This window comes from Impatiens glandulifera, chromosome 1 (assembly GCF_907164915.1).
Source record: "Impatiens glandulifera chromosome 1, dImpGla2.1, whole genome shotgun sequence".
NCBI lineage: Eukaryota > Viridiplantae > Streptophyta > Magnoliopsida > Ericales > Balsaminaceae > Impatiens > Impatiens glandulifera.
The window spans coordinates 82,132,357-82,145,841 of record NC_061862.1 but is presented as its reverse complement, the minus strand read 5'-3'; the positions used below and the strand labels follow the sequence as shown (position 1 = coordinate 82,145,841).

Sequence of the window (13,485 nt, the reverse complement as noted above, 5' to 3'; positions counted from 1 at the left end):
AAATATCAATATATATATTTAATATATTATTAATTAAAAAGACAGAAATAAAATAAATAAATAAATAAATTGTTGGTTGAAACTAAAAATAAAAAACGGTAAAACAAATTAATAAAAATATTTATTTTAAAAATAAAAAATATATTTAACTATTTGATAAGTTTTAAATTTATTAAGAAATGTATTTAAGACTTATTTATTATTATTATAAAACAATAAATTAAAATATCTAAAATAATATTTTTTTATTATCATATATTTTTTATTTAATTATTTATATATACATATAGTAATTTTAAATAGTTTTTAATAATTTATTATTATAAATTATTTATATACGTATATAAATTTATTTTATTTTATTTTATATTTGTCCATATTAATTTATTATATTCAATTTATTTATTTTTCTATTTTATATAATGTCAATTTTTATTAAATTTGGTTATTAAATAATTAAAATGATTATAAATATAAAAATTTAAATAAATTAATTAGATAATTTTTTAAATATTTTTATTTTTAAATAAATATATAATAATAAAGAATATTAGACCCAAGTGAAACTTTAATTTAATTGTTAATTAGAATCAAAATTCAATATTTGATTATTTTTTAAACTATTTCATTCCCACCTAATCAATATTGTCTTATATCTTTATTTTAGATATTTTTCAAACTTTATATACTGAATAATTTATAAATACAAGTAAATATTAAATTTGAATTAAATTTAATTTTATAAACTAAATCCAATTTAAATATTTTAATAATATTATTTTTATTTGAAATAATTATATATAAAATTTTGTTTATATCTTTATAAGTGCAAATACATGTACACCTGGTAGCATTTGATATATAATATTAGTTATATAGATATTAATTGTATGAGTTATACGTTGTAGAAGGGTATTAAAAAAATATAAGTTATATATGTTATTTGTATTTGGTTGAGTTTGATTTTTAGAATGGATAAAATAAATAAGAACTATTTGATTGAGTTATTGAAGAAAAAGATTAAAATAATATTATTAATTGAATGTGTAATCTTTACCATAGTTTATCTATTTATAATAGTAATAAAGAAATAAGAAAATATAAGAATTAGTTATTATATTTAGCCTAATTAATAAGAGATATATCATTTCTATTATTTATTTAATACTTTATCACCCCCTTCAAGCGAAAAGGTGAGGCACAAATCGTGAGCTTGCTACGTAAAAGAGCAAATCGATGAGAAGAAAGACCTTTGGTGAAGATATCAACCACTTGATCTTCAGTAAGAATGTATTGGATGAGTAGTTATTTACGAACAACTTTTTCTCGAACAAAATGAAAATTGATTTTAATATGTTTTGTGCGAGCATGAAATATCGGGTTTGCTGATAAGAATGCGGCACCAATATTATCACACCATAGAACCGGAGAAGAAAAATTGAAACTCGAAGTTCACTAAGTAGAGATTGAATCCAACAAAGATCAACAGTTGTATATGCAAGAGCATAGTATTCAGATTCAGTACTAGAGAGAACAACTACTTGTTGTTTCTTAGAATTTCAAGAAATGAGGTTGTCATCTAGAAAAATACAAAATCCAGTTTTTGAACGACGATCATCGGGATATCCTGCCCAGTCAGCATTAGAGTAAGCAACAAGAGTGAATTGTAAATTGGACGAAGAAAGATCCCATGACAAGGAGTATGACGAAGATATCAAAGAATACGTTTAACCGCTCCTCAATGAGAAGATGTGGGAGTTTTCATAAATTTACAAGCTCGATTAACAACAAATGCTAACTTATGACGAGTTAGTGTAAGATATTGTAAAGCCCCTACTATACTACGATAGAGAAACATATCAGATAAAAGATCACCATCATGTTTAGAAAGAGATGAGCCAACAGAAACTAGAGTGTGTAATGACTTTGATTGAAGCATATCAGCCTAAATGAGAATATCGTCAATATACTTAGTTTGAGAAAGAAATAAGCCATCTTTGATATGAGTGGCTTCCATTCCAAGAAAGTAATGTAATTGACCTAAGTATTTAACATGGAATAATTTATTTAATTGAAATATAATTTTTGTTAGAAACAATTTAGAGTTGCCTGTGAGAATAATATTGTCCACATATACTAAAAAGTATGTTGTTATTTGAGGTGCATGATACGTGAAGAGAGTCGTGTCAGATTTCTATTCTATGAAATCAAGAGATAGTAGAGCAGTCCAGAGAGTAGTATACCAAGCACGAGGAGACTATTTAAGACCGTATATTACTTTATGAAGTTTGCATATATGATTAGGAAAATCTGGATGGACAAAATCGGGTGGTTGTTCCATATAAACTACTTCTTGTAGAGACACATGAAGAAATGCATTGCTAATATCAAGTTGATGAATGAACCATTGATAAAATATTTCCAAAGAAAAAATAACACGAATAGTAGTGGATTTTACCACAGGACTGAATGTCTCTTCATAATCAATACCTTATTGTTGATGGAATCATTTAGCCATAAAACGTGCTTTATGTCGATCAACAGACCCGTCAACTTTATGCTTGAGTTTGAAAACTCATTTACATCCAACAAGATTATGAGATGGTGTACGAGAAATAAGAGACCATGTTTTATTCTGAATAAGAGCATTTTTTTTCATTTGTCATGGTAAGACGCCATTGCGGATCCTTATTAGCTTTGGTAAAACATGTAGGTGTAATTGAACACTAGTGGACTAGTGGATCTGCCTCAAGGAGCTAAAAGCATTGGAGTTAAATGGATTTTTAAGACAAAGCTCAATGAGTGTGGTGATATTGACAAGTTAAAGGTCAGACTTGTGGTGAAATGATATGCTCAACAATATGGAATTGATTATATAGAGGTATTCGTCCCTGTTGCAAGATGGGATACAATTAGGATGGTAATAGTCGTTGAAGAAACCCTCGATCGCAGTCGCAAAGAAATCACACACCATTCGTTGTCGTGCGAACTATGCCATCTGTGCGATTTGTGCGATATGTGTTCCGTGTGCGTCATGATTTCATCTCTCGGTCGGAAGGGTCATTTTTTTTTGCAGAAATCTACTAAATCTACTCATCGATCTCTCGGTCAAGACTAGAGTACATCAGGAAATCAATTTCAAACCTATGTGTACTGTAAAGTTGTTAAAAGCTTCGCTGACACGAATCCGTCTGTGTCGACCACTTTAAATATGACTTTTGCAAACATCGTAGCTTCAACAGTATGGGAAATTCCCTCTTTGTCAACAGTTGGTACAAGCCCGACCAACTCTCTTAATCGGGCAATGGGTGAATCCAACACATGCTCCCCTAATCCTAAGATAGAAAATTCGAATGCAACTAACATCCACATAGGCTCAGGAGAGAATCACACGAATATCCTCTTTGAAAATCATGGGTCTCCAAAGCCAGGAGGAAATGGTGGAAATTTGACTGACGTGAGCAAGAGAAATAATAAGGATTTTGCAGTCAACACGCCAGATTTTTTTTCTACCAATCCCAATAACACTCATGAGGATAATAAAAATGATAATATTACTGTTAGTAGAATACATGCTGATAGCCTAGATTGTGATAGTCTAGGACATGCTCTAGGAAAAGATAGAGTAGTTCTGGAAAATAGTTTAGGAAATAAAAATGCACAGGTCATTAACTTGGATTCTAATGGGAATCAAATTCAACTTGAGACTATTGAGATACCGACTCAGACGAAGAAGTAGAGAAAGTAATCCAGAAAGAATTGGAAAAAGAAAGAATTAATGCAGAAAATCTGGGTGAAACAGGAAAAATGCAAAGAATGACAGCGAAAACAATGGGTAAAGAAACATACCCGAGGAAATGGAGGATTGGTTTTAATGAAAGGGCCAATCTGAAAGGACTTAGAAATCAGATAATGAAATTATTGATATTGGGAAAAAAAGGCCAAATCGTTTTAAGAAAAGAGAAAAGCCAATAGTACACAGAGCAACTCAACCTACATTACCTACAAGACTGAAATCTCCTAAAAAAAGAGGAGTACGATACTATTGTGAGCTGGTCTGTTGAAACTTTGAGAGAGCTCTCTAAATGCCCCAAAACCAGAGTCTACTTCATCAAGAACAATTCTAATTGGAATGTAGACCAGGTCTGGAAGAAAGCTGAAGAACAAAGCAAAACTCAAGGGAAGGATCAGAAAACATGGCAAAACCAGAGTAACGAGCAGAATGAACAACATAAACAGAATGTAGGGCAGAAGAACATAGGGGAAACAACAGCTGACAATCCAGTTCAAGAGAAGGGAAAGATTTTCCTTGTAACATTTAAGCCAAAAGTTGAAATTATCGGTTCCCCGTTTGAATTCAAACTACCCCAAGAAGTTGAGGAAAACTGCGTAAAGTCATGAAAGAATGTCATAGTGAGCAACTTCATCGGAAGAAACAAGGTGCCATTTCTAGTAACCAAAAAAATTCTAATGGAACAATTGGGAGAAAATGGTCTAGAAAAGGTAATATCAAACATTCATGACTTGTACTTTCTCAAATTCAAAGAAGGATCAGATCTCGTAAGTATTCTGATCAATGGGCACACATTTGTTGGAAAAAACTAAATGAAACTCGAAAAATGGACAGAAGGTATGAACCTCTTCAACAAGCCCAAAGAAACTGCACAAATCTGGTTCCAATTGCGCAACATTCCTCCCCACATGTATAACCCTGAAGCATTAAGTCACTTTGCGAGCCTATTGGGGAGTCCACTCTACATGGACCCAACTATAGAAAAAGGTGAGCATATGACTTATTCTAGGATGTGCATTGAGATACACCCGAGATCAAATCTTCCATATCAGATGATAGATGACGGTAACGGACAGAAAAGGTGAACCCACAATTATGAGAATCTCATATGAGTGGAGGCCGAATAGATGCTTTGAGTGTAATACATTCGAACATGTCTGTTACAAGTGCCCAAAAATAATTGAAGAAGAAAGGAAGAAGAAGATCGAAAAAGAGACAAAGACAGAGACAGAAAAGAAACAAAAAGAAGAACAAGAAATGTTGGAAAAGGAAAAGGTTGAGAATGAAAGGCAGAAAAAGGTTACTAAAGAATCAGTATTGAGTAAGCAGAAGGATCAAGATAAGGAAGGAAATTCAGAACATAGTTTTGAAGAACAGGGGAAGGAAGATAGAGTGGTAAGAGATTCAAAATCAAAGGCTGAGAATGAAGAGGTAACAAAGAAACTTGAACTGGAAGCAAGAATCAATACTGAAGAGGTTGTGGAAAGGGAAAGTGTGGGAGAAAGCAAGAAAGGGAAAGTGGGTGAAGGAAATGGGAAAGATAAAGAAGAGGCAACTGAATCGATTGAAACTGTACAATCTCCAATTCAAAAGAAAGTTGACCAGAGAAACACAAAAATCCCAAAACAGGAAGGTAAGAAAATTAAGGAAAATACAATTCCTTATAGCCCTGCTATATGGAAAAAACAGAAAGGAAGAAAAAGTAAAGGAAGGGGAAGTAAAGCTGGAACATCTTCTTTTCATTAATGAACTTAATGACATGGAATACCAGAGGGTTAAATGACCCTATAAAAAGAAGAGAAGTTAGAAGAATAGCAGAAAAGAATGAAATCACAGTATTTGGCCCAGGGTTGCTTCAAAGAAGAATGAGAATTTATTCATAACTCTGATGGGATTAAAATTAGAATCTGGGTAGGATGGGATAAAAGAAGGGTTGAAATCAAGAAAATTTTTGAAAGCAAACAAGTTATTTTGACAGAGGTTATCAATCTGGTGACAAGGGTAAAAATATTCTTTGCGGTAGTCTATGCAAGCAACTCTGGGACAGAGAGGAAGACACTTTGGAATGATTTGAGAAGAAGCATTACGGACGACGAACCGTGGGTTATTATGGGAGATTATAACGTTATAAGATTCAGAAATGAAAGAGAGCCTGAGACAGACATAACACAAGACATGCAAGATTTCAATGAATGCATTCGAGACATAAGCTTCATTGAACCGTCTTTCTCAGGTAATCTATTTTCATGGTCAACTACAAGAGGGGTGGACAACATGAGCAAGAGCAGAATTGATAGAGGCATAGTGAATGAAAAATGAGTGAAATTTTACCTAAGAAGCCAAATCCATGTTTTGTAACCAGGTATCTCTGATCACTGCCCTTTGAAATTCTTTTGGGAAAAGGAGAAAAAACATAAAAGACCCTTTAAGTTCTTCAACTTCTGGATGAAAGATGAAGAATTTAATAAAATCCTTAATGTAACTTGGAACATCAGAATTAATGGAACAAAGATGTTCAGAGTTTGTGAGAAACTAAGATTACTGAAAGGGAAGCTGAATAAGCTAGACCAGAAAAAATATAGTGGTATTTCTAAAAGAGTAGAGGAAGCCAGAACAAAACTGGAGGAAATACAAAGCAAGGCACTAAGAGCCCCAAATCTACCTTATAATAGGGAAGAGGAAAAATAGGCTCTTACGCTATTCAGAGACCTCTGTTCTAAAGAGGAAAGTTTTGCTAAGCAAAAATCTAGAGAAAATTGGCTTTCATTAGGAGACAATAATACTTTTTTCTTCTATAAAAAAATATTCATCAAAGAATTTCAGAAATCAAGTCCTAAGGCTCACAAACTAAAATGGAGATGTTTTACAAGGACAACAGGCAGTTCATGAGGAAGCAATAAGTTTCTACAAAGAGCTGATTGAAATAGAAACGAGCACAATAATAGAGGACAGCCGAAGATTGCTTCAACAGATTGTGCAAAGGAAAATTAGTGAAGAAAGTGGTAACCAATTGATTACAAGAGTCAGTATGGAAGAAGTCAGAAAAACTATGTTTTCGATGAAAGGGGATAAAAGCAAACTTCTTCAAAGAAAACTGGGAAATAGTGGGTAAAGATGTAAGAAAAGGGTTTTGGAATTCTTCCAAAAACAGAAAAATGTTGAAGCAATGGAACGTCACAGTGTTGAATTTGATTCCTAAGAATTCAATTCCAAAAAAAATTCAGGACTTTCGTCCTATTTCATGCTGCAATGTTATTTATAAAATTATTTCAAAAATTATTTCGCAACGTTTGAAAACATTTATTAATAAACTTGTAGGATTAATGCAATCAACATTTATTCCTAAACGCTTTATTTCCCATAACATCCTACTCATGCAGAGCTTATTGAATGAATATGGCAAGAAAAACATATCGCCACGTGTGACTTTCAAAATTGACATAAAAAAATCTTTTGACTCGATTAGATGGGGATCAATCCACGAATTCCTCCTTGTTGCAGGTTTTCCAATTATTTTTATTGATTGAATTATGCAATGTGTTTCCACTCCTCACTTTGTTGTGAGCGTGAATGGTATTCATGGAGGTTTTTTCAAGGGTGAAAGGGGAGTAAGGCAAGGAGACCCTATATCTCCTTACCTATTCGTCTTAATAATGGAAATTCTTGACTGCATTTTAAAAAAATCTTCTGAGAAGTCATCATTTCAAATTTCACCCGTACTGCAAAGAAGAAGTAATAACCCATATATGTTTTGCAGATGATCTATTTTTTGTGGCTTATGCGGATGTTGAATCTGTTAGTATAATCAAAGAAGCTCTAATAATCTTTTCGAGTATTACAGGTCTATACATCAATGAGGACAAAAGTCAGGCTTTCTATGGAGGGGTTAATGAAAAAAGGAAAGAAAACATTTTCAATATTATGAGAATCAAGGAAGGTGAACTACCAGTGAAATACCTTGGAGTACCCCTGTCATCAAAACAACTCTGATACAATCACTTTAGACAACTAGTACAAAAGGTTAGAAATTCTGTCTTGGGTTGGGCTACGAAAAAACTGTCTTATGCAGGTAGAATCGAGCTCGTTAAAAGAGTCATTTTTGGAATTATTGGCTACTGGGCACAACAGATAGTCATCCCAAAGAAAGTAATGGCTGAACTCGATAGAATCATGAGAGACTACATATGGGGAACACAAGGCAGAGGAGGAAAAAAGTCAAATGGGAGGATGTTTGCACTTCCATAAAAGAAGGAGGACTAGGAATAAAAAGTTGTGTTGAATAGAATAAAACCCTCACCATCAAGAGCTTATGGGAGTTGGAGCAAAAAGCGGACTTCCTATGGGTCAAATGGGTGCATACAAGATTTATGAAAGAAGAACAGAGTATCTGAACACTAAGCATCAACGAAAGAATGGCATGGTCATTGAAGAAAATCCTAAAAACAAGAAAAGATGTTTTTCAAATGGTGAAAACCACAATTAGAAATGGAAGAGGGGTATTATTCTGGCATGATCCTTGGCTGGATAATATTCCCATTATATTCAAAGAAGAAATGCAAGGAAACAGAGTTAGAAGAGAATACATCAAGTACTCATTTAGAGACGTCTATGAAGGTAGATGTGATTCACTTTTGAGGCGTATTCCAGAAGGTGATAGAATCCTAAACTTAATGAGGCAGAAGCAACTCAATGAAAATAATGATGAAATAAGCTGGAAAACAGAAAGCAATGAGAAGTTTATTACAGGAAAGATATGAGAAATTGTTAGAACAAGAGGACAGGAAGTAGATTGGTATAATGTGGTATGGTCTCCAAAAATTATTCCTCGTCACCAATTTATTCTCTAACTGATATACAGGAAAAGGTTGACAACAAAAGAGAGAATTCAAAAATATATAAACATTCCTAATATCAACTGTGTCCTATGTTCGGGAATTGAGGAAATTATAAATCATTTATTTAGGGAATGCTCTTTTGTAATACAAATCTGGAGGATATGTGCTACAAACACGAATATCATCAACTTTCCAAGAATATGGGAAGAAATCCAAGAGTGGATGAAGAATAAAGTAAAAGGAAGATCATTCTATGTAAGTATGTTGAAATGCTATTTTGGAGCAGTAATCTACAATATCTGGAAAGAAAGAAATTCAAGAACTCACAGTGGAAAAAGTAGAACCTCTGAAAATATTTGGAGAGATATAACTTCAGATGAAAATGCACTCATTCAATCCTTAAGAGGAATCGAAAGGAATGAAGAGAATAAAAAGCTCTGCCAGATATGAGATATTTTGTTTGAGAAGGTCACAAGTAAAATAAAAGTAAAAACATTGTAGGTGCTAATTGATTATTGTTATTGTCTGTAATTCAATTATTGTTTCATTGTCAAATCTAGAAATTGTCTAAATTTGATCTTAAACTTTTGTATTTTTTTCTCCCTCTTTTGGGTTTTTTTAATGAAATGGCACTAAGCTGTTTCCCCCCCCCCCCAAAAAAAATGTAGGTGTAGTAGCGGAAAAAGTAGCAATGAGAGCTAATGAGGACATAGATCGTGCTTTATTGCGTGTGATCATCTAATGAGTGGAAGATTTAAGTGCATTAACTGTTCTGATAATTGATTGTGTTGAAAGAACAATAATAGTAATGGAAGAAGATGATATAGTGTTTGGTGTGTTGGATTTTGGATTTAAATATATATGTAGAACATATTATTAGATTAAAGTCATGGGCTTAATAATTATGAAATGAATAATTGTAGATACCCGTTTAGTATTTGTTTATTTGGTGACGTGACAAAAAACAAATATTAATAATATGGTGGGCCTTCTTATATTGTGGGCTTTAACAATATATGGGCTTCAACTAGGGTTAGGTCCCTAAGACAAGTATTATTTATGAAACAGGAGAGGGAGATTCAAAGAAGAACTCTCACGCCTTCTCTCTCTCAACTCTCCTCCGTTTTCTTGTCCTTTGATTTCCCCTGTCAATATCAGAGGAGAATGGATAATACTTAGTCTTGGAAGACCTAGCCGTTTCTTTCAAGAACATATCAATCCGGATCTACAATGGGATCATCTTCAGGTACGCTTCCGCTGCGTTATAATTATAGTCTATATTCATGATTAGGATACTAATAAATTTTTTTCTATTAGTTGGTATCAGAGCTATCCTATTTATGAATCGATAATTTTTATAATGATCGTATTTGAATCTGGATTGGTTTATTTATTTATTTTTTTAATTAATAATAAATAAAATATATTATTTTTATCATCATTATATAAATAAGGAATTGATAATATAATATTTATTTTTATCATCAGTAATAAAGAATTTATATTATATTAAATAATATTAACGGATAAGAAATGAATTATTAGAATCTGTTTTATTAAATTAGATAATAATATTAATAATCTAATATTTATTCCATTTAAATAAAATAATTTCATCTCCAGATGTCACCAAAGTGACCTCTATTTCGTAATTGTTTTATTTAAATTCTTAAGGATGGTTATATATTTTTTTTTATTTAATGCGTTTATTTATTAACACAAAGGTTGATCAATACTTGGTAGAAATATAAACATACTAGTGGTAATAAATATGTGACAGTTATAAAGTTTTCATGTGGATTATACTTTTATCTAAAGATAAATTTATTAGTTTTACAGAATTTATTGTCAAGATTTTAATATTGCAACAAGAGTACTACTTATAATTAAAATTATTACCCAAAGATTTGGTTTTAATGCTGTGTTTGGTATCTTGCGATGAGGTTAACCATAATTTGTTTATTATTTAAATATTTGTAATAATGTGAGTGTTTATATTTTTTTTGTTAACTTCAGGATCTGGTTCTTTGATATCTGCTATCTATCCAGTCCTCATTTTATCGGGGGACAACTTTAAGAACTAGAAAGAATTCATTTTGATTCATTTGGGCTGTATGGATCTGGACTTAGAATTAAGGATAGACCAACCCGCTCCTCTTACGGATGTAAGCACTGCTGATCAAAGGCAGATGTTTGAGAAGTGGGAAAGGTCTAATCGTTTAAGTCTGATGATCATAAAGAAAAGCATTCCAGAAATATTTCAGGGTACGATATCTGATGATATCACTAAGGCTGAAGAATTTCTCATCGAGATAGAAAATCGCTTTACTAAAAGCGATAAGGAGGAAATGAGTACTTTTCTTAAGTCACTCATTACCATGAGGTATCTCGGGAAGGGGAACATAATGGAGTACATCCTTAATATGTCTAATGTCGCTTCAAAACTAAGAGCACTCAAATTAGACCTTTCAGAGGACATGTTAGTCCTATTGGTCCTGCTCTCACTTCCTGCTCAATACGATCAGTTCAAAGTTAGTTATAACTGTCAAAAGGAGAAATAGACTCTTAATGAACTCATTTCTCACTATGTTGAAGAGGAAGAAAGAATGAAGCACAAAAGGACCTAAGAGGTACATATGATTGGAACCTCGAAATATGTCGGCGGCAATAAAAGAAAGTTTAAAGCCGTGAAGATTGAGACTGCTAAGGCTCCAGTCCCAGCTCCTCAGGCTCGTCCTATGGAGAAATTTTGCTTCTTTTGCAAGAAGACTGGACATGAAAAGAAGGATTGTACCAGCTATCACAATTGGTGTGTGAAGAAAGGTATTGTTCTTACTTTGGTTTGTTCTGAAGTTAATCTAGCTTCAGTGCCTCGAAACACTTGGTGGTTAGACTCTGGTTCAACTACTAACATCAGTGTTTCAATGCATGGTTGCCTAAGCCACCGCAGCCCAATTGATGCTGAAAGACGCATTTACTTTGGAAATGGGGAATCGGTCGAAGTGGAAGCAGTTGGCAATTTTAAATTGTTGCTAAGTACTGGGCATTTTCTTGAATTAAAAGACACTTTTATTATACCGTCATTTAGACGAAATTTAGTTTTTGTTTCTTATTTGGACAAATTCGGTTATTATTGTTCGTTTGGAAACAATGAAGTTACATTGTCTTTGAATTCAAATTTGGTTGGTTTTGGTACTTTTATGTTGAATGACAATTTATACATGCTTGACACTTTAACTTCATATCATGAAACCCTAAATGTGCAAACGAGAGGTACTAAGCGAAAATTAAATAATTCAAGTTTATTATGGCACAAACTTTTAGGTCATATTTTGAAAAATCGAGTTGAAAGACTCATTAAGGATGGAATCCTTGATTCCATAGATTTTTCGGATATTGAGATTTGTGTTAACTGCGTTAAAGGTAAACAAACCAAAGTGAAGAGAACATGTGCTTATCGAGCTACAAAAGTCTTAGAGTTGATACATACAGACATTTGTGGACCATTTTCCACACCTTCGTGGAATGGTCAACAATACTTTGTATCATTCACATATGATTATTCTCGATATGGCTATCTTTACCTCATAAGGGAAAAATCTGAGGCAGTGGACATTTTCAAAGCATTTAAGATTGAAGTTGAAAATCAACTTAACAAACGCATTAAGATCATCAGATCTGACCGTGGAGGTGAATATTACGGTAGAAATGATGGATCGGGTGAACAACGTCCATGCCCTTTTACTGACTTCCTTAAAGAGTGTGGAATAGTCCCTCAATACATTATGCCGGGTTCTCCTAACATGAATGGAGTTGCAGAGAGATGTAATCGCACATTAAAAGATATGGTTCGAAGTATGATATGTCAAACTACTTTGCCAAAATCTTTTTGGGGGGAAGCATTGAAAACTGCAGTCTGCATTCTTAATCGAGTACCGACTAAGGCGACAATCAAAACACCTTATGAACTCTGGACTGGGCGTAAACTCAGCTTACGTCATTTTAGGGTGTGGGGATGTCCAGCTGAGGCAAGGTGTTATATGCCAAATGAACCAAAACTAGGATCTCGTACGATGAGTAGTCAATTTATTGGTTACTCAGAACGGTCAAAGGGGTATAAGTTTTATGATCCCACATCAAGAAACATTTTTGAGACGGGTACTGCCACGTTCTTTGAGAATGTTGAGTTTGGGGGGAGAAATACAGTTTTAGACTTTTCTTTAGAGGATCAAGAAATCACCAAAGTGATTGACCTGACACCTCAAGAAGGATTAGTCATTCTGACTCCCATACAGTTTCAAGATACAATTGAAGAACCCATTCAAATTGAACGGGAACACCAAGTTGTAGCTGAAGAACAAACTCAAGAAACTCAAGAACATATTGTTCAAGAGCCAACGTTATTACGTAGATCCACTAGAGAACGGAGAAATGCCATTCCAAATGATTATGTGACATTTCTTCAAGAAAATGAGGACAATGGTGGCATGACTGAGGATGATCCTATCAACTTTTGTCATGCCATGAAGGGTCCTAATTCGGATAAATGGATCGAAGCAATGCGTGATGAGTATAAATCAATGCAAAACAATAAGGTTTGGGAACTTGTCCTATTGCCAGAAGGTGCAAAACCCGTAGGTTGTAAATGGATTTTTAAAACCAAACGGGATGCTAATGGTAATGTGGAGAGGTATAAAGCACGTCTTGTAGCTAAAGGATATACTTAGAAAAAGGGAATTGACTATAAATAGACTTTCTCTCCGGTTTCTTCGAAAGACTCTTTTAGGACAATCATGGCTCTAGTGGCACATTTTGATTTGGAGCTTCATCAGATGATGTAAAGACAACGTTTCTGAA

At 33.3% G+C, this 13,485-nt stretch overlaps 1 protein-coding gene across 1 annotated transcript; it reads left to right on the top strand.

The window, feature by feature from the left end:
• The first annotated feature begins 10,742 nt into the window (after nt 1-10,742).
• LOC124934273 lies at nt 10,743-11,189 on the top strand. Its single transcript, XM_047474780.1, has one exon. It carries the CDS (start codon nt 10,743-10,745, stop codon nt 11,187-11,189), a length of 447 nt encoding a protein of 148 aa, XP_047330736.1.
• Nucleotides 11,190-13,485: the final 2,296 nt, after the last annotated feature.

Bases quoted from the DNA above. Each gene is read 5' to 3' on its own strand.
- LOC124934273 (XM_047474780.1), top strand. From the start codon at position 10,743: ATGGATCTGGACTTAGAATTAAGGATAGACCAACCCGCTCCTCTTACG.